This window comes from Hesperophylax consimilis, chromosome 8 (assembly GCF_061612785.1).
Source record: "Hesperophylax consimilis isolate HC1 chromosome 8, BYU_Hcon_1.0, whole genome shotgun sequence".
NCBI classification, from domain to species: domain Eukaryota; kingdom Metazoa; phylum Arthropoda; class Insecta; order Trichoptera; family Limnephilidae; genus Hesperophylax; species Hesperophylax consimilis.
This window is the reverse complement of record NC_142843.1, coordinates 18,695,605-18,717,293: the sequence shown is the minus strand read 5'-3', so window position 1 is coordinate 18,717,293 and position 21,689 is coordinate 18,695,605. Positions and strand designations below refer to the sequence as shown.

General features: G+C 36.8%; 1 protein-coding gene across 1 annotated transcript in view; it reads right to left on the bottom strand.

Moving 5' to 3' along the window:
* Positions 1–21,378, bottom strand: part of LOC149421677 (uncharacterized) — a 30,596-nt gene extending 9,218 nt beyond the window's left edge. The window contains exons 1-12 of the mRNA XM_089634308.1: positions 21,191–21,378; positions 9,259–9,341; positions 8,733–8,884; positions 8,362–8,494; positions 7,770–7,905; positions 7,544–7,611; positions 7,300–7,432; positions 6,348–6,460; positions 4,428–4,649; positions 3,534–3,640; positions 1,667–1,799; positions 1,189–1,382 (exon numbers count right to left, since the gene is read on the bottom strand). Of these exons, the coding sequence (XP_089490434.1) occupies positions 1,189–1,382; positions 1,667–1,799; positions 3,534–3,640; positions 4,428–4,649; positions 6,348–6,460; positions 7,300–7,432; positions 7,544–7,611; positions 7,770–7,905; positions 8,362–8,494; positions 8,733–8,884; positions 9,259–9,341; positions 21,191–21,378 (1,662 nt within the window). The remainder of the gene's footprint in view (positions 1–1,188; positions 1,383–1,666; positions 1,800–3,533; positions 3,641–4,427; positions 4,650–6,347; positions 6,461–7,299; positions 7,433–7,543; positions 7,612–7,769; positions 7,906–8,361; positions 8,495–8,732; positions 8,885–9,258; positions 9,342–21,190) is intronic.
* Positions 21,379–21,689: the final 311 nt, after the last annotated feature.

The window sequence follows — 21,689 nt, the reverse complement described above, 5'->3', positions numbered from 1 at the left end:
GAGCACTTGGTACTATTGTACGGCAATCATATATAAAAATGTATTTTGTATCCGTTTAATAATATGTCGCTGAATGAAGATCAAAAATACAGGAGCTTTGACAGAAAATGAATACAAACTATTTTGCAACACGTTTAATACAACGTTCATGAAAGAAACACAAATATAATTTGAAGAATAATCGCAAATCATAACTAAAATCCGAAACCAAAAAATTAAATACAAAAAGCAAATTAATATTGAATAGTAATTAAAACAACACGTCTAATACAACTTTTATAAGACACCCTAAGATATATATATAATAATAAACGCAAATCATATGTAAAACCCACAATTAAACCAAAAATTATTATAAAAAAGCAAACAAATAATAATAAAAACCTAGTAATGTTTTGTATCTAAAAAATCGAATCATTTATCAATACCACAAGACATAGACAACTCAACCAAAATATTGGCAAGATGGAGGTAGCCGAAGAAATTTTTGTGTTAAAAGCGTGTTTCCTTGATTTTATCCTGTTTCCTACCTTGTTTGAACCTGCATTTAATTTAGATTTAATGTCTAACAGCCTATTATTTTTTCTTATGTCACAAAATTTTGATCCATTGTTCAAATTGTTAAAATAATTGAAAACTGATATGTACAACAATTTTCTCAACTTGCAAGAAGCTAGTTTTTTAGTACCAATTGTCTGGAGGTGGTGTAGTTTGTTTGATTTGAGTGTATATTTAGAAGCTGTTTGTTTATTTTTATATTTCGAGCAGACTATCGAAAAATCCTCACTTTCATAATTGTTACGGTTCTGATCGGTTTCAGTGTTTGTTTTCTGTGATTCTAACAATTTCACTGAAATGTATCCGATTAAATCTAAAATAATTTTAAATTTCCGAGTGTTATTGCAGATACTTCGGACGCACAAAGTTATGTGGATCTTTTTGGTAATGCAGTGGCATAATAACGAGATTTCATCCATCGAGTTAATCCGAAAATTCACTGGGACCATAAGTATTTGGCAAATTTGCCGTTGGTGAATTCGATCCTTCTGGAAATTCGTTTTTTCTGTACGTAGAAGGCATTAGTTGTGGTAGACCAGACGATTGTTGGGGTAATTTTTGAAGTGGTTGTTGACTTGAAAACGATTGCTGAGGTGTTGGTTGACTGCCGAATGAGGGTGGTTTTTGAACGGGTGGTAGTTGTTGACCGCCAAAAGATGGCGGTTGTTGATCTCCAAACGGTGGTGAATTTTGACCGCCAAACGGTAGATGTCCATTTGGCTGTTGGCTGTTCAGCTGATTTTGTTGAACTTGTTGTTGGAAAACACTTGAAGTTGGTATTTGAAGCTTACTGCCAGGTGGTTCATATGAGTGCTCCGCTTTTTCTGCAGTTGACAAAAAACATTCATTTAATAAAATGGGTTCATGTAATTTCCGTGAAACCTGGTACATAGTAATGATCATGACACAAGATTAGAAATTAACGCAGGGTAATAAGTTAACTAAACAGCTCGTCTTGGATATATTCAACGTGATAGCAGATGGTTGACAATGGTGATGATGATCAAAATAGTAGGCCTTAGAAAATCTGAATAAATATCTTATTAGAGATTATCAAACGAAAATTAAGAGTCAACAAAACAAACATTTTATAGAAATTTTTTCTTACCAACAACGCAGATGAATTGTTGTTTGGTGTCACATGGCATGCCATAAATGACTCCCTCCAGCGGACTGTCTCGGTCGAGGTTAAGACAAGCTTCTTCAACTTCAACCTCTTCATCTTCACACCACGGGAGATTCTGAAAATTGTATGTTAGTGGTCTGACAAAATTTTGCTACGGGATATCAAATGCTGTTTTATCATTTTGTAAATGAGGATAAGGAAGTCAATAAATATCAATAATTGTGCCATTTTCCCTTGATGTAGGCGGCTACAGCAATTTATCTTCCCTCTATTGGGTATAGACAGAGAAGACTATTTATTGATGATAAAAAATTATTATTATGGACCATAGAGCCATACTTGGCTGCACCTGCGCTTAATGGAGCCCGAAGAGCACTATTTTGGCATTTGCCCGATTCTCAGACACAGAAAAGATAATTTTTATAACGCCCGTTACGAGAAATGGTAGTTCTTTGATAATCTGAGAAGTAAAGTGGCATACTGGGATCGGTACAATTGATAGATATGGCATAAAAAATTATCACCAATCTCAAAGCATTCATAAGTCATTTTTCCATGGATTGAACAAAACTTTGCACAAAGGAAATTCAAATTAATTCTATTAATTCTGAAGAGAGTATCAGAGAAGGTTGACACTATAACCTGCTGTGTATTCAACGTGGCAGAACGGATGTGCTGGCCCCGCACAGAATTAGTAAGAGGTATCTTGCTGCTAAAAAATACCTCTAGTTATCTTGATGTTTTCAACCTTGGCCTTGAAGGTTTCAATTTAGACATTTGGTCATTTTAGACAAAAAATGTGGTATTGTTGTGTATTGTATGTGTTGGTTTTATTTCATTCATTTGTTAAAATGGGATTATAAATCTGTATTAATAAAATAGTTTACAAAAATAATCGGAATATTTTTTTTTCTTTTTCTGTACATTCCAACGGCTCCAACGGCTGCAACTCCAACGGCTCGGAGGGCTTTGAAGCAGAGAATGGACGGTTATCTCGAGAGTATTTCCTCCTGGGGTAAAAATAATCTCGTCGAATTTAATGTTTCAAAGACCCAATCCTGTCTGATTACGTCTAAAAGGGATCCAAATGATAATCTAGTCTCCTTCAACGGAAGCAATCTTCCGAACAGGCCTTCCATTGATATGCTTGGTGTAACTATAAGTGACCAGCTCAGGTACGGGGGCTCCATCGAAGCTAGAGTAAAGTTGGCCTCTCAGAAGCTGGGCGTACTGTACAGGGCCCGCAGATACTTTAATAGTACACAACTGCTCACCCTGTACAAATCGCAAGTGCGCCCTACTGTCGAATTTGGCAGCCATCTCTGGTCTGGAGCCCCAAAATACCTGAAAAAAACCCTTGACTCTGTGCAGAAACGGGCGGTCCGTTTGATAGATTCCCCAATCTTAACAAACGGACTGCAATCTTTAGAGCACAGGCGTCAGGTAGGTATGCTGTCCTTGTTCTATCGGTATTACAATGGAAGATGCTCTGAAGAACTAGCGTCATTGATCCCTTCGGCACCGGTGCGTAGTCGGGATACACGCCAAACGCGCGCCCAACATTTGTACACAGTTGACACTTGTCACATGAGAACGGGTCGCTTCTACGATTCGTTCTTAAGTTCAACAGCTCGGCTGTGGAACGAACTGCCGGCCTCTGTGTTTCCTCCCTCCTACAACATGGGACTCTTCAAGACCCATGTTCACTCCTTCCTCTCCACAAAAAGACCCTCCACACAGCATCCCCAAAGATGACATAGGCCCTGAGGGAAATTATTTTCTTCAGGGCCTCCTGTGTGGAGTAAATATAAAAAAAAAAAAAAAAAAAAAACATTACTGGAAAACTTACTCCTTCAGGTCCTGGCAGAGGCATTCCTGTTTTTGGATCCTTCCAACCCAACTCTCCTGTCGAGGGATCATGTACCAGGTTTCCAGATACCCACACATGTTTAACAGCTGAAAAAAACATTTATTAAAGCTAATCGGCCAATTAGTTTTGAGTGTTCGAAATTGCTTGAAAAATACGAAATGTTTTGATAGGCTTGAAAAAAACAAATTCAGCAACGTAGAATGCTGACCCAGAACTTATGATTTAAAAATGATTTCAAATGACACCCATAGTTGTAGACTAAGCCAAGCAACACTGTTCTCCCTCAGTGCCATGTCTCGAAGAAAAAAACATTGATTGCATTCTGGAGATAGGATACCACCAAATATCTCCCTAAAAATGTTTTATTGCCTAATTGCTTATGCAAATACCCCAATAACGAAGATCCAGTGAAACAATAGAATCTCAAGTTGAGGAATATTGTGGGACTAAAAGAGAAATTTTTGGAGATGATCAATAGATAATTGGCAAGCATATATATGTTTTTGTTTTTTCCCATAATTATTTGTGTCTTTCTCATTTCAAGATGCTTTTGTTAGGCGTGCCTTCAATACATTCTGAAAAAGTGGTTTTTAAAATTGTTTTTGGCAATTAGCATTATCAACGTTGTCTTATTTGATTAGGATAACAGACTATAAGGTGAAACATGCTAAATTGTGACGGGTAACAATTACAAGAAACAATTCAGTTTCCAGAAGGACATTCCCGAAGATCTATCCAGGTTACTGAAGAACCATCCTGATAACAGTAGAACAATTCCAGAAGATCTATCCAGATACAGAAGAACCATCCTGATTACAGTAGAACAATTCCAGAAGAATTATTCCCGAAGAATAGTCTGGGAAGAACACTCACGATCTTGAATGGGCTCCCCCATCGCTAGCAGCAAGTGAATCAGCACGTCTTGGTCGGTGACGGAGGCCAAGGACCCATTGAGCAGCTTGCAGTACTTGGTGGCACCATCGTAGGGCAGTGCCTGCGGTACCAGAACGTAATATTGGTTCTGATCCTCATGTAGGTACTGATTTAGGATAAGCTCTGACACATTAGGCTGCCGGGGTCTGTCGACATCATCAACTGTTGGAGCAAACAGTTAAAAATATATACATTATAATGACTTGGGCAGATTTAAGAATCGTGTTAAATGTTGAAAATAGCGTATTTTGTTTTATTTAAGCAAAATTAATATCCATTTAATTTGTTTCAGAAACAAGAACAGAGAAGAAAAAAAATGGGTGTGACGAGAAATAATGAAGAATAAATTTTCGGTCTCACCTAAACCGCTTTTCTTTTTTGTGCTTCTCTAAAGCATGTTCTTAAAATATCAAAGGTGTATTGAAAAATATAGAAAAATGTTACATAAAAAATTTAATAACCTTGCTTAAAACATTAGTCTATGTGGAGATTTAAATATCCAATGATTTGCAATTTTGTATGGAAAATCAAGAAATTTGAAAATATGAGATTATTTTGTTTGTTGCTAAAAATCTTTATCTTTAAAATTAAGTTGTTTACAGGCTAAAAACTATAATAAGCAATAATTGTGTAATGAAATCCTAGTTATATTGAATTATTTGGCGGGTTTGGAATAAGCCGACGGAGCTTAGTGGTTTAGACCAGCTGACCGGCAATCAAATTGCGGCCTTAATTTCCATCGGTGGCATTTATTTTTACCCCGTAGATATTCAATTTGACATTCAAAATATTTGCTATAAAAGTTAATATTTTTCATTTTATTTCTAGTAAACAAATGCAATGTGCATTTGAAAATATCAGATTGATTATTAAGGCCCCATAGTAAGCGTTCAAAGATTGTTTGAAGGGGAGATATGTAAATACGAAGGTTAGAGGGAGCGCGCTACTATTAAATAACGATAATAATTAAATGAAAATGGTGAAAATATTTAATAAAACACTACTCGTTTCGAATATAGCAAAAATCTCTTGACAAATACTTTAATTGCATTTATAGATAATACATTAAATAACAGAATAATAGTATTTTTAATAATTTTCAGAGCTTATTTTGCGATTTTCTTCTATCGAGGGGATTTAATATAATTAACGTTTCGACATAACAAATGTGTATATATTATTCTTCAAAAATAACTTTTTTAAACTTAAAAACTTAAAGCGTTAGCGAGAAACTTGTTATAAATCGGTAGAAAATTGGGTATGCGGGGGCTTAAGAAAAAAACATATCTTTAAGCCTGACAGAAAAAAATATTCGCTGTTGCTAATTCTATATTTTTTAAGCCAAAACTTAATACGCATCAGCATCGGTGAGGACGTGATCGAGAGCTGCCTCGCTTTTTTTTTTTTTTTTTTTTACAGTATTACCGCACAAGAGTCCCAACTGCTCCCGTCTGGAGCCAGTGAGACTATGGCATCCCCAATTGGGGTATGATGTGAGGCTGAGGGTATTGGGGAGGGGAGGGAGATGGGGAAGAGGAAGGTGGGGAAGTACCTGGCTATTCAGATCTGGTCACCAAACACGGCTAAAGCCATTTCAAGCAACGTTTCAATTCTGAATGGTGGTCTTACACCAGGGCGATACTGAGAGTATCTTCCACTCTGTAACGTGCCGCAAATATACTATATATTATTTTAATTAATTAATTGTGAAATAACACAAATTAATCAAATAAAATTTATTTGCGCACGCCGGGTTCGAACCCGCGACCTTCGGATCTGTAGTCAAAAGCGTATACCACTAGACCACGCCGGCCGTCAAGCTAGGACTAGGACTAAGTTATATTTAAAATGTTAACTTACGTTGACAAATGAAATTCCTTTGCCTGTCGCACCTCGCCTCTAGGAAGACCGTCTCGTTGCAGACATGTCTGTCTATCATGAGGCATCCCCGCAACTTCTGGGGTACGTGATCTCTGTGACACACAACACTTTCCCATGTTCAAAATAATTAAACATTTCACAACAAAAACTAAACAGATCTACCACACGGGATATTAGTGCAGAGTCGGCGGCAGTGAAGCGGGCGTACACTTATGTATTTCGTCTCGGGAGAAGTCTTAATCTGACTACGGATAAGTAATTATTATTACTGTTTACCTATTCCGACCCAACTGTGTAAACATTCACACCGTGATCAAAGTTTAAGCATAAGCATTACGGTACACACAGCCACTACTTTTAGGGTATTTGCTGAAGGCACTGGTAGATAATACATAATTAAAATACATTCCTCATAGATATGAAACGAGTGTCGTCACTGACTTAGTAACCTATTTAGCACGCGCGCTGCCTCTCTTATACTTGCCTGACATCGCATAACGCCATCCGATTTGAATTTCATAATGACGAAACATGGTTTTGTATTGGAAATTTTAGGCCCGACTGGCCAAGCTTTGGCGATTTGTGAAACACGCCCACATCGCATTTTTGAGTTCTTCTTTATTCTATGGCCGAAGGTCACATTCACAACTTTCTTCTTAAGAAACTGGTGGTTAGCTTTAGGAATAGACTCAAAAAGAACAAATATCCACTGTTAGAGCAACTTTAAGCACGAAAGCTTCAGTAAATAAGATATGGCAGCATTTGCACAATAGTGAAGGTTGTAGAACTTTAAATTATCGAACCATTATGATTGTATTCTCTCACGAGAGGAACCAAAAAAGATAAACTTGGTAGCATTACACCAGTATATTCTGCCTTTGCCTTTCAATCTTCTAATGGAAAATATATATATAAACGAATCTGAGTATACCTGAATGGTGGCCATTTCTCTTGCAAAGGATCTTGAGAGTTCTGAATTCCTGAATTGGAGATCAGCTCGCCGGTGGACAGCCAGCTCCACTCTCCCCCTTCTCCCTTTCCGCCTATCCAGGCATTTTCCAAGGCTGTTAAAATAAATGTCCATACATAAATAGTGCACACTTTTCAACAATTGATCAAATAGTTGTTGTATTCCATTTAATAATCAGAGAGGGCACACTACTGGTTATACTTACAGGGTCGCATTTTCATCATTTTGCTTCCAATCTTTTCTAGGCATCTCACGCTATCAAATGTTGCCAAACTGAAACAGGAAAGAACTTGCATATTTTATAATGATGAAAGCCTTTTTTTCGCACTCTATCGAGACTAAAACAGTCCGCATAACATGACTTAAAATCTCAATGAATTGTGACAATCACATAAGTAAGCTATAAAAGATATTGACAAGTAATTACTTACATCAGCCCAAAAGAGTTACAGATTCCCACCGCCTCTTCCCAGTTAGCTTCCGCTGTGAAAATTTTGTACGTATGCGCATCACACTGTACTTCCATTACCTCTTCAACTCCAGGAGAAACTTCGTGCTTGACGGCAGCTGAAAATATGAGCAATTAAATATTGGTCGCATTACACTTTCAAAGCGCGGGATGAATCCGGCGTAAAATTTTCAAATTGGAAAGCTGATATTAATAACCAACACCTCTGCCATAGATCAACCAAGTGGTTTGCTAAGTTTGGTGACTTACCAGGGGTGCCCGGGTTTAGGGATGAGGTTTTTCCAGGTCTTGGATGCGCCTGCCCAACAAATGCGTTGGGCCACGTCGATAGAGGTTGGTTGACGGAGACCTTTGACTTCTTGAACTGGAGTCATTGCCTTTTACGGCAATAGGATTGATTCATTTTTTCGTAACTCCTGAAAACACTAACCCCTCAAACCGTTCTCCTTCTCTGAACTTCAAATATGACACACTGTGAATACGTCTCTTGTATAGAGTTAATGTAAATAAATAATAAAATGAAATAAAATAGTCATGATAAACTACTTAGGTACCTTTTTCGCAGGCAAAGCCTCTCTTGGCGTTACAGTAGAGGTCCAGGAAGATGGGCTCATCATGGTGGCCTCTTTGTAAAGCCACGCAATCTGCCCCTTGTTCCGGCATTGGAACATCAGTTCTGTTTATCCACTAAATTAAAAGTGAACTTTAGTTATTACTAACCCAAATATTTTTAAGATAGAAAGTTTGTGATATAGAGGGACATCTTTCAGAAAATTAAAAACAAATCTATGAAATCAATTTCAACTGGTTTGAATTGATCTTCAAAATTCGTGCAGAGGTCCAACACGCACTGGTATAGTTCAGGGCCAACAACTTCCTCAGTCATCAATGGCGTGAACAGAGTTTAAAGGAAAATCTGACTTACAACAGGAAAAGCATTCTCGCCCGACGGTCTCTGGGGTTGGTGAGCGTTCCACATATTATTCTTCATCCTTGGCAGAGCTTTGCGAGAAGTAATCCAGTAGAAAGAGTTAGTCTCACTGTCCTTGCGAGAACCAATCCAGACGGATTCCATATCTAAGAAAATAATTAATAGCATTGCATCTTTCCTTATCGCTTCAATAAAATTGGGATGCTTATTTCTACGGAGTGTACTTATTACGGTCTAAAAATTGAAATTTTAGATGATTTACATCATGGCTATCCTTCTTTAAACAATTACACTAACTTGGATCGTTCATCGACGCTGGTGAATCTACATCACACAGAAAATCCAAAAAATCTTCTCATTTTCAATGTCAGCACTATTTTTCTTTCAACTAAACGGTTAAAACTTTTCGAACCAGGTCCAAGCTTATTTACATAAAGATGAAAGTCAAGTACAAGAATTTAATTAAAAAAGCATCTTGTTAGACAATTCTTATATTAAAACTGAATGTGATCATTCTTACAGTGGTCAGTTTCTGCCATCGCCTCTGCCAAATATAATGCCTTCTCGAAGTCGTCCAAGATGGCTAAGGTTGCATTCTCGCTCCTTAAAGTCAAAATACGTTATAAATCTAGAAATAAACTTACAGTAGGACAAGTAATCAGTTGGTTTAATAGTTGCCTCCAGACGGGCCGCACAACGCACGTTAGTTGCTCCCAACCACCAAGTATGTTCAACATTGACGGGATGACCCGAACTTCCCATTATCGTCACAATTGATTTCATGCAATTTGTTTAACACTTTTGGCTGCTCAATTATTTATTTTCTGGATAAGAGCATCATCTAATAAATATAGAACACAAAGTGTGGTGGTAATCAACACTTTTTTTAAAATTAAGGAATTAAAACCGAGGTAGAAAAAACCTTGTTTCTTGAAAGGACAACAAGTAAAAACTGGAATTTAGTTGATTGGTGGACGAAAAGCATACATACTGGCAAATGAATTTGGCCTCATTCCATGTTGTTTTGGTAGAACTGAGGGTGAATTCCCTCCCCTCGTGAATGAAGGTTGTTGTATAAGTCGAAGATGCTACTGGATCTGTAAATTATAGTAAAAATCTTAATTTAAACCATTTGCTTATTTACAAATGCGAAAAAACCGATCAAAATTATATTTTAAATGTTCCGATTTGTTAGTTTGAACGTAAAACTCATGTTTGCATAAAATTATCTGCTAACTGACCAAAAATTTATTCATAATTTAAATCAAAGCTCTTTTTAATAGTTATTTTTTCCCTGGTATTGTTTTCACACTTTATACACCTTTAAAATATTTTTAATCAGTGAAATGTTCTTCAGTCAGAGAGATTGGCAAATAATATTACCAACGAAATGTTCTTCATTCAGGGAGATTGGCAAATAATATTACCAACAGAACGTTCTTCAGTCAGGGAGATTTGCAAATAATATTACCAACGAAATGTTATTCAGTCGGGGAGATTAGCAAATAATATTACCAACGAAATGTTCTTCAGTCAGGGAGATGGGCAAATAATATTACCACCAAATTATTCTTTAGTCAGGGAGATTGGCAAATAACGTTACCACCGAAATGTTCTTCAGACGGGGTCATTGGCAAATAATATTATTACCGAAATGTTCTTTAGTCAGGGAGATTGGCTAATTTGGCTTTCTTATTTATTTTTGTTATTTGGACATATTAGTTACTTCTTGAAACTATTGTATTAATTTAGAAAAACTTGTGTCATGTGAATACAATACTTACCAATTTTATAATATTTTAGCAAAGGTCGGGGAAGTCCGAGAAAGACGTGGCACGATCAAGTGAATCAGATACTTGAGTCGGGCTATGTCAAGAGTCAGAATAATAGAAGAGTATGTATGAGACGATGTATGAATGTGAATGAGGCAAAGAGTGTGTGCCAAAACCGAGTTGTTTGGCGGTCCGTCCCCTCTGCCTACCCCTGCGGGGAACGGCTTGATAGTTTGTTTGTTAGTTATAATACTTTTAATCACACTTCATTGTAGTATTATTAAATTTATTTATTTGAATTAATTTAACTAAAAATTATAATTACTTTGTCTGAAGGTATCTATATATTTTCGTAATATTTATATTTATTAATGTTGTATTTGAAACATGTCGATTATCATGATTAAATAGTGGAATGTATGGTGATTTATTTCCATCAAATTAAAATATAAAACCGGCATTCATTTGAACATTATACAATGAAATCAAACACTGCTATCATTTGAACATGAATCCTAAAACGTCAGTATATAATGGAGAGTTTTTTTAAAAGCAAAATGAAGAATGTATGTCACATGACTGGAAATCTCAATGTGAAAAAACATAAAAATAATTTAATTATTAAAAATAAATCATTATTAAACTTGTCAGCGGTTAGTTGTACCTACCTATCTTCAAAAATTCCACAATTCTTTTTACTAAAATCCTTGATTAATTTCATAATTTTCTTTCGGATTTTTATTTTTAACAGTCTCCATTCACCAATATATTACAGAGATTACAATGTAGAACAGTAAGTACAGTAAAATATAGCAAAATAAAATTGGTAAAGAGATATATACCTACATCAACAAGTAATAGAAAAAAATAGTATTATTTTATACATTGATGATTTCAAACAAAACCAAAGGCAATAATATCAAACAAACGTACTCTATTGTGTTGTATAGACGATTTGCCTACTGCAGCTTTATCTTGGATTTGACTGAGGGACCTCTTAACGGTGAAGAATAATGACTATTATAAAATTAACTTACACACATATTCCGACTCAAATTCTTGTCGATCCATTAATTCCATCCCGCTGTTTAAAACTGACACAATTGTTAAAATAAACAACTTTTTGAAAATCTCGGGACCACCATTTTTTAAAGGGACTTCCATTGCTGGCGATTTCTTTAACCACACCTAACTACTAATTTTACTATAAGTCTTTTTATAGTCATCAAAATATTGTTTAGTATTTAGTACTCCCTAATCATTGTTTATAAAGTTAAACAATTCATTCATTAGAATAAAAATATCATGTTCTTTGATTTCAATTGAATTTTGCATTGTTATGAAGCTTAATAATACCCCATTATAATATTGTTTTGAATCCTAATTGCTTTTTTAACGACCTTTTAATAGTTGTACTTAATCCGTTTTTACAATGGTTCATTATTTGAATGAATGATTTTCTTGGTCATTTGATGGAAAATACAATCACAGAAAATTCAACGTTTTGTCTTCGTAGATGCAGGCAGTGACTAAAGAATACAACGTTATATAAATACCTCAAAACTTATTTCAATCATATGATTAATCGGTCAACATTATGTTAAAAATTCTAAAAAATTATTTCAATAGAATTTAAATCCTCACATCGTAAACCCTTGATCTAACAATAATAACAGTATACCTATCATCATTATTTGTTTTTGTGTCGAAAATATTAATGAAAAATTTTTTCAATATATCTTATGACTTTGGATGCTTTTAATCTATGTGTGTGGTAAAAGAATTTAAAAAAAAAACAATTGGATCCTTGTTCGATATTTTTTATGTGTATTAATAATAGTCAACCCAATTGTGTATTATTATTTGAGAAAAAAGTCAAGGGTACAATACTTTTGTATTTATATTTTTAGATGATGTATCTTTACATTATTGTAATGTACTTCGTTCAACGGTGGACAACACTCTCAGTACAACACTTTTGTATATATATTTTTAGATGTTGTATCATTACATTAAGGTAATGTACTTCGTTCAAGGGTGGACAATACTCTCAGTCATGCCAGAATGAAAACATTAAATCTGTTTAACTGTTTAGAGACTTCTTATGTTCCTCTTCATACTCTTCCCCAAAATTTCCGCCTCGTGACATTCCCCACAATGAGTGCTATAGTCATACTGGCACCTACTGCATGGTGTCAGTAAAAAAACACATACCTCCGTACGTATGTCCCTACTAGTTACAAGTGCATTTATTCAAATTAACGTAATTTGGTGGTCAAAATGCAGAATATAAAGAAAATCCCTCCGCGATACCAACTCTCTGCTCTCCATGTTGCAGAATTTTGATTGCCACAATTAAACTGACATAATCTCGTTACACTAAACAAAAGTTACAACCGCATTCGCGCCATGGGGCAAAACCTCGTAAGTCGTGTCCGATAGCGTTGCGCTTCCAAAGTATTGGCATTTTTGCGCGACAACTCATCCCCTATGGCCACCACCCCTTTTCGATGTTTTACTCCAATTTCCAGTTCCATTACCCGCGTCCCCACTGGCCCTCGCTTCCTCTCTGTACTTTTGCGTCAAAACTTATAAAATTTTAGTATACGTCAAATGCTGGGTGTGTTGTCCATTATTGGAATGTCGAAAGTCATTAGTTGAGTATTTTCCAATCGAGTATCGGAAGAATTTTTTTACCCTTTGGTACGCATAATTAATCGAGGACTGAACGCAGGAGTCGTTTATAAAAACTTGACAAGCAAAGCCAGTCTAACAATACAGTTCTGTTACTAATATCATGAAAATTTGAGAGAGAGGACGCCAATTAGTTCGCCGAATGTGGAAACAAATACAAGGCCATGTACGACCGTTTGAGGAGTTCAAGAGAAAAAGCCGATGCTTCCAAAAAATAAATCCAGGGAACCTTAAAAGGCTTGGTCAACGAATTATGTATACTTACTTATGATATGACTCAATTCACTGTTATTCTCGTCATTCTAAATCTTTCTTCAATCAATTGTGGAACTGTCAGCGGTGTATTAAAATTGGAAGTTTCATAATATCACGGTGAACGGTTTGAATCTGGCCGTGGCATTTTGAATTACCTTTCAATAAGTTTAATGCAAAGCTCATTCTGGCTTGTCACACCGTTGACATTGTAAAATATTGGTCGCTATTGACAGCTTTAAATTACTGTGGTCTTTGGGTTTCATATGAATTTCGTGGATCAGCACGAAATATAAAAGATAACAAAATACATTGTTTGGTCCAATTGTAGAATGAATCATAATTTTTGACTATTTTTCTGTACGTTGACCATCTCACGTCTTCAAAAATGTGCCTAATAACATAAAAATACGAAAAAAATTGCATTTGGAGAATTTTTCAGAGATTTTCTTTTTTCAATTTTTTACCCCTTAAATTTTTTTAGGTGAAAGAAAATATTACACTCTACTTATTATTGTACACATACAAGTTGCACTTTTTTTTCTAAGAAACATTACCTCTATAGTACAATTAAATCTTAATTAATATTTCCCCTATGAGGTTAGATGCGTCAATTTTGATCGTGTCTTCTGCGACACGTATCAAGATCGACAAATAGAAGAAAAAAATAATCCTTGTTCATTATCATTATTATTCCACCAGTTAATGCGCATCATAGCAATTTACTTATTCTGATTTCATATTTGCCCTCAATTTATAATTACATATTGAGTTTAGAAAAACTTTTTTATTGTTGTTTTCAAGATTTTATTAAAGAGATTCTCTTTCAGTTAATTTTTCATTAGGTATATTAGATTTTAACTAATTTTATGAAATTTTTCTCTAACGGTACTATTTTAAACCGCGCAATACAACACAAGTTATTATTGACCCATTGTTTGAGAAATATTTTGACTTATAATAATACAACTCAGTAAAATAATAATCCCTTATTGCTAGTTTCCCATTTACCCAGTCAGTAGCGCTCGCGTAGATACTAATAATTGACTCATTATCGCTGCCACAAATACGAATAGAGCCACTGCAACCGCCCTGATATATGGCAACTACACACTTCAGCCGTTCTACTTAAATATTATAGACCAATTTGCATCACAATGTCCAGTATAACTTAATGCTACAATTGGTATTATAGTGTAGTTTAAAGTATTATGTCACATTTTCATTTACAAATACTTTCTTGTGTTTGTGTTTCAAATATGTTTATATTCCATTGATTTTTTTTAAATGTCAGAAAAAGAGTAGCGACAAATCTCTCATAGTCTATAAAAAAGACATAATTTTGCTATTCGCTTTTTCAGCAGTCAGATAGGTCATACAAGAATAATCTACGCCTGATTTGTTCATCTGTGAAATGAAATACAAGAGATACTGACTATTAGACAAGCATTTCGCACATATTATATGCATATCAAATCCCGCCAAACAGGCTGGTCGTTTACCCTAAAATTAGTTTGCAAAATTACGATCGGAATAAAATTGAACACCCTGGCCAGCGCTGGTTCATGATTAGGGCTGGGGAGCGAGGGGTGGGTTAGGGAGAGGGCGGGTGCGTGTACATTGACCGCCGTAACAGTGGGCGGCTTAAGAGCAATGATGGAGGGCGGATTGATGGTCGTTTGGGCGGATTGTTTCCATATCGACGGGCGGCAGAGGCCATTTCCAGCCGGACATAATCATTTACTGTTTATTGAAGGATTTGCCGGTTCGATTTTGCGATACGCGCGCCACAGAGGGTCCGGTTATGTTTTGTGTGGCTTGTCACGATTGGGAGACGTTAAGAGAGCCGGGGATATCGCCGGACCTAAATTGTCACACGGGTCGGCCCCAAACATTGTGTATTATCTGCGGATCGGCCCAAAATATCACCGCCGTTTCTGAAACGAATGATCATCATCAGATTTGTGGAACAATGGGAAAATCAAACCCCCTAAGTCTTATGAGAAATATCACAATATTCCTCATAAAATCGTAATAGTTTTTTTCTTTGACGGTCAAATTAGAAAAAAAAACACGCATTATCTTAAGAATAACTTTATCTTGTATCTAAGTTTTCTTAAGCTTTTGCTTTAGGAATCTTCGAACCAAATCAGCAAACATGAGATTATCTTCAAACCAGCAATCTTATAACCGTCAATATAGAGGACTAGCTTCTGGAGTAATGCTCCACTCGTGCGCTGCATGACCTCTGGCTCCAGCCGGCAGTAAGTAACGCCGCCCGTGTGTACAGTACAGCATACACTCGTACTTTGTAGTGTAAAATCTGTAGAGTATAGAGTACCGCGTGTTATACCACCCTCTCGCAGTGCCATCCGTAGCACTGTATCACCGTAGCCACCGTAGTACGACTACGAGCGCGGACAGAGTTCGGGCAGTTCAGCGGCAGCAGCAGCGGCAGTACGGGAACAGGAGCTGCGGTAGCTGGCCAGTAATGGTGGAAGCGGTAGTGATTGTGTCGGCCGCTTGTTTTCTGAAATACGGGCTCATTTTAGCCGATGACAGTAATGGCGGCGATATTTCGCCAGTTATTATCGCGGCAGGGGTGGCATTAGGCAGGGCCGCGGCGGGTCATTACTCGCCGCGATTTCCGCGGTGACGGCTTCAATATTGGATATGTGGCGTGATTTGCGAGTCCCACTACCGCTATACATACACTCACCACTCGCCACTCGCCGCTGCGGGACACGTTTTTACAGCTGTTTCGACATTCATTTGGCAGGCGCGCAGGGAACAAACTACACTCATCGTAAAATACTGACGTTGTTTGAGTTTGAAGGTTAGAGCCATTAAAAACGAAGTCTGACTACGTAGTTGACAGAGTATATTTTTTTCAATTGCACCCATAGCTATACTAAACATAAGTAAATTAAACTGAAAACTTTCCACTTATTCGACCATTCTGGAATTACTGGCAAAAGCCACGTTTCGTTTATTTGTAATTTATGTTCATTTCAACTAATGTCGTTTTCACATGAGAATAAAATTACAGAATAATGCAACAGTACAAATGGTGGATCTAATTAACTGCACTGAAAATAGGTACAAGAAGGCTATACTGTCATATCTTTTCAATCAATATTAATTTAACTTAAATCTACTTATATATTTAGTAGTTATTTTTTTAAATATAATTGCAAATAACCATAGGTATAATAGAAAGGCATACAATAAGTTGTCTACAAAACTCCCTTAGAAATCCATTGATATGAAGCAAAGTCATAAATGATCATAGCGCATGCAAAAACTCACATGAAAATATCTCGTATTAACATTTCCTACGTGTATCTCAGCACATAACTTATTTGGGTAAGTACTTTAATGATCTGCCCGAGACAGTTAAATCTTACATTCCTCGCAGTTTCACGGCGCTGAATCAACGTGTGATGCCATTTGATAACGGTGCATGGCGGCCATTAAAGTCACGTGATGAATGATGGGTCAATTATTAATTTCGTGGCACTCCTTCAGGATCTTTTCAGGCCCGTACTGGAAACAGCCACTGCAGAAATATGTTAATTGCATATAATAAAGACAACATAGATTTTTTTTTCATTTTTTGGGATGCTTTATATCCCGGGTCTGATTATTTATAACAATAAATATAATATCTGCATAAAGTCAATTTCACATTTTGCTCACGTTTAAATTATCAGGGAATCCCATGAAAACAAATATAGTTTTAGTAATTTTTGGTAATTCAGGATTCTATTTATGTCATTTTTAAACGGCAATCATAAATGATGACTTACTTACTTACTTGAATACAAACATCGTGCCAAAAAAGCTTCTTCCCGTTATTTATAATATATGATTTATAACAAAATATTCAAAAATGTCACTAAAGCCACCTGATAATTCATTTTATTTGTGCATATTCATTTTATCATATGTTTCTAAATATGCAATGCTGATTTTTGTTTTAATTTATCAAGAATTTGAAGCATGGAAAAGGAAATTTTCTTTTTTATGTCCCATTCGGAGGCAGATACATAGAAATTATATGCTGTTATCCAATATATTATATGTGAGTCTAATCTTCCGATTCGGCTCTATCCTTCATTGCTGGCCATAAATATAGTGTCGCATGTTTTGCACTCGCTAACAATATTTCAGAATCGGGTGGCGCACAACAGTTAGGTTATTGCGTCTCTAAATCATATTTACGGGAGTCATTATCATTCGTTATGCACCGAGGGTATGATCTCCGGATAAGTCATGCAGGCTGCAATAAACACGTTCCGCTATCAGCTAGCACCTACCAGCTACCGGCTACCAGCTAGCGACTAGCGACTAGCGGGATATGAAGCTGGATGAATGCTGAACCGCTGAACGCCGCCGCTGTATGGCCGTGGCCAGTGTTGGTCAGGTCGTTTCAGTCAGGCCAATAGAAATCATCTGCCGCCCTTCTGCGCTCCGGGCATACAAAATTAATTTAAAGCTTGATTTATTTTACAAATTTTCAATAACGTGTGGTTTCATAAGTACCGATAGCTGTTAAATAAGATTATAAAACAATGAATTTAATACTTTACAAGTAATTAAAAAAATATATGCTTAATCATTGAAGACAATATATTCGATTCTCAAACGAAAATTTGAAACAGAAAAATCAGAAAAAGATTCGGTCGCATCTAAGAATTGAGCGTATTGGAAAACTATTTTTTTAAACTAATCTGTTTTTATCAATAGACGTATTTTAAAATATTTGGTTTTGTCAAAACAAAAAAAAAATTTAAGGATTGAACTTTCCTCCCCATAGTCAACCGCGCTAACAACTGTTTCAATTCCCGATTGGTTAGGATGTACTTAATTATTTCATATTAATTAATTTCTCCACGAATTACACATTTTACAAATACGAACTTGACTATTTCGAAATAATGTAACTATTTTTTTAAATGCCCTGGTTCATCATTCTTGATCCATTTTTCCGGCATTTCCATCATACTGATTAATAATACTAGGAAAATACTATGCATATAAATTTGTTTTAATATCATTTCAATTAAAATAATGATCACTTTTTTATGTAAATACCGCACAAGAGTGCCAACTGCTCTAAACCGTATGGAGCTAGTCAGACTATGGCATCCCAAATTGGGGTATTTTGTGAGGCTGAATGTAGTGAGGAGGGGAAAGAAAATGGGAAAGAGGAAGGTGAAGGAGTACCTGGCTATTGAGATCTGGTTACCAAACGCGGTTAAAGCCAATTCAAACAACGATCCAATTCTAAATGGTGGTCTTACACCAGGGCAATACTGAGAGTATCTTACACTCTGGACTGTGCCGCAAGTACACTAAATAATGTTTTTAATGAATTAAATGTGAAATAGCTCAAATCCATCTGTTCCGTAACGCCAATTGCTTTTGACAGGCCGTGTACTAACCAATCGTATCGTCAGGATTTGAACTGTTTAGTTTAAGTTCGCACAAGTCAGCTAAAACGACGGAAAGCCGTGAGCCCAGCCAGTTGCACAAAAACGGTTCGACCTGTCAATTATCGATCCCCGGTTGTGTTATCGGAATAATCATAATACGTATTTATTATCGCAATTTAATCTAAAATAACGAGTGATAACGAACGACAGTTCAGTTCCAGTGCTGACAGATGAGGCTGATGCAGATTTCACCATCATTTCACCGGTAAGTTGCTTGTGAAGTAACGTTACGCATTGTGTTTCCGCATTCGCCTGTCAAAAACCGTATAATTAATTGATTTGTTATCTGTGTGGAATAGCCCTTGAGTCGGCTATTCCAACCCCTGTTCGTTTTTCGAACATTTTTGGTGCCGAAACTAGGGAACTTTAAGATTATAATCTATCTATGCCAAAACGGATATATGCTGTGGAATGTTTCTTAAATTTTGAATAATAATCAATTCGAACAGTAATTAGGTAGGTACCTAGCTCTTGAGTATTTACGACCTACCGCGCATATAATTATAATAGATTAAATTATTATCATTTATTTCGTTTATTTACGACCATAGTATTTACGATTTCATAGTATTTACGACCTACCGCGTATATAATTATAATAGATTAAATTATTATCATTTATTTCGTTTCGTTTTTAGGTACGTTTCCAATCGCGTTTATTCAACATGGCCCCAGCCATTCAAACATTGCGCCGGAAACGGACATTAGCGAATAATAGGTTAGTCAAGACACATGAAATAGCAAAAAGCGCTTTGCACGATGCAACTAAGTGCAACTTATTGTTAGCGCATTATACTACTCTGGAAAAGATAGTTCTTGAATTTGAAACGTCTCACGCGGAAATATTAGCTTTAGATGACACAAACGAAATTGATGAGGATAAAATTCGTGAAACCTTTGACGAGATGTATTATCAAATTGTCGAAATTTACCAGGAGTTAACCAGTCAGCCTCTCGATTGTAAGACCGCGAATGCGTGCACAAACGTTAAATTACCAAAAATAAACATTCCAATATTTTCTGGAAATGTCAAGCAATGGCCCGAATTTTACGACATGTTTAACGCTCTGATTCATGAAAACAAATCTTTATCCAACATCGAACGCATGCAGTATTTGTTCTCATGTTTATCTGGAGAAGCTTTAGGGTTAATTCGGACATTTCCAGTACAAGGAGCTCACTACGTTGAAGCATATCAAAGATTAATCGCGCGCTATCGTAACGCGCGTGAACTCGCCTTTACGTGTTGGCGGGAAATGCTAAATTTCAATTTTCCGCCTAACGATCCTTTTGAATTTCGTCGCGTGTTCGATGTATTTAATGAGGATTTAACAATTTTAAAAGAATTGGATCTCCCAATAGATAATTGGGACTTCGTGCTTTGTTATTTAATTCTGTCGAAATTAGATTCACCTACAAGATGCGCATTCGAACAACTGCAGTCTCCTACCGACCTGCCTTCATATTTGAAACTCAAAGAGTTTCTTTATAACAAATGCGAAGCTCTTGTACGAGACTTACATTTTTCGACTCGCGATAGCAGTACTATTGACAAACCTCTTGCACGGAACTTTAATCAGGCTGCCAAAAAACGCACTTCAGCGCTTCTTTGCGATCTTAAGAAAGGACAGCCTAAAACAAATAGGTCCTCGAACTCCACCACTTATCTGAAATGCTCCTGTTGCGGGGAAGACCACTCCATTTCCAAGTGCAAGGTATTTGCACTCAAGTCAGTTCAGGATCGCCTACAGTTTGTTCAATCACACCGTTGGTGTTTCAATTGTCTTCATTCTTCTCATTATCTTAAAGATTGTAAATCTTTGTTTACATGTCAAAAATGTCAGCAAAAACATCATACTTTGCTCCATCGAGACGAAAACGCTTCTTTGGAAGATCAGTATCAACACTCCACGGCGTCTACGGACCAGGAGCCTTCTTCCGACTCTAAAATTCAGGTCCTCACCAACTTAGGAGACAAGTCCATAGTACTATTGTCAACCGCCAATGTTGGCATTCGCGATTCATCCGGCCGTTTCCAAACCTTTCGCGCATTGATCGATTCGGGCAGTCAAGCTCACTTCATCACCGATCGTGCTGCGGAGCTCGTAGGCATCCCTCGTCAAGCCAGTTCTCAGAGAGTTAGCGGCTTAGGCCAATCTTCCGCAACCACGTCAGGAGTCATTCAATTAGAGATCGGTGTTAAGGGACGGGTTCTCTTCAACATCAAGGCACTTACGCTGCCAAGTATCTGTGGCAACATGCCAACTGTTCGTCTAGATAAGTCATCGTGGCATCAGTTGAGAGACTTGCCTCTTGCCGATCCTGACTGTCACAAACCGGGACCGATTGATCTTCTTCTGGGTGCTGAGGTTTTCTCTTGTCTTCTGAGACCTGGTAATGTGAATGGTGGTCCACGTCAGCCATCAGCTTTCAATTCTGCATTTGGTTGGCTTCTTCTAGGTTCAATTGGTTCGGACACTGCTCACGAAACGAAATCTTTCATCGTTACTAACGAGGACCGGCTCCACGAAGAGGTCCAGCGACTGTGGGAGTTAGACACCATTCCCCAGTCTTCACACCTCACTCATGAGGAACAACTTTGTGAACAAATGTACTGCACTGACCACTCACGGGACGGATCTTCGGGAAGATACATCGTATCCTTGCCTTTCCGAGAAAGTGGAAGGGATATCTCTTTTCCAGGGTCGCGTGAGATCGCTTTACGTAGATTCCAT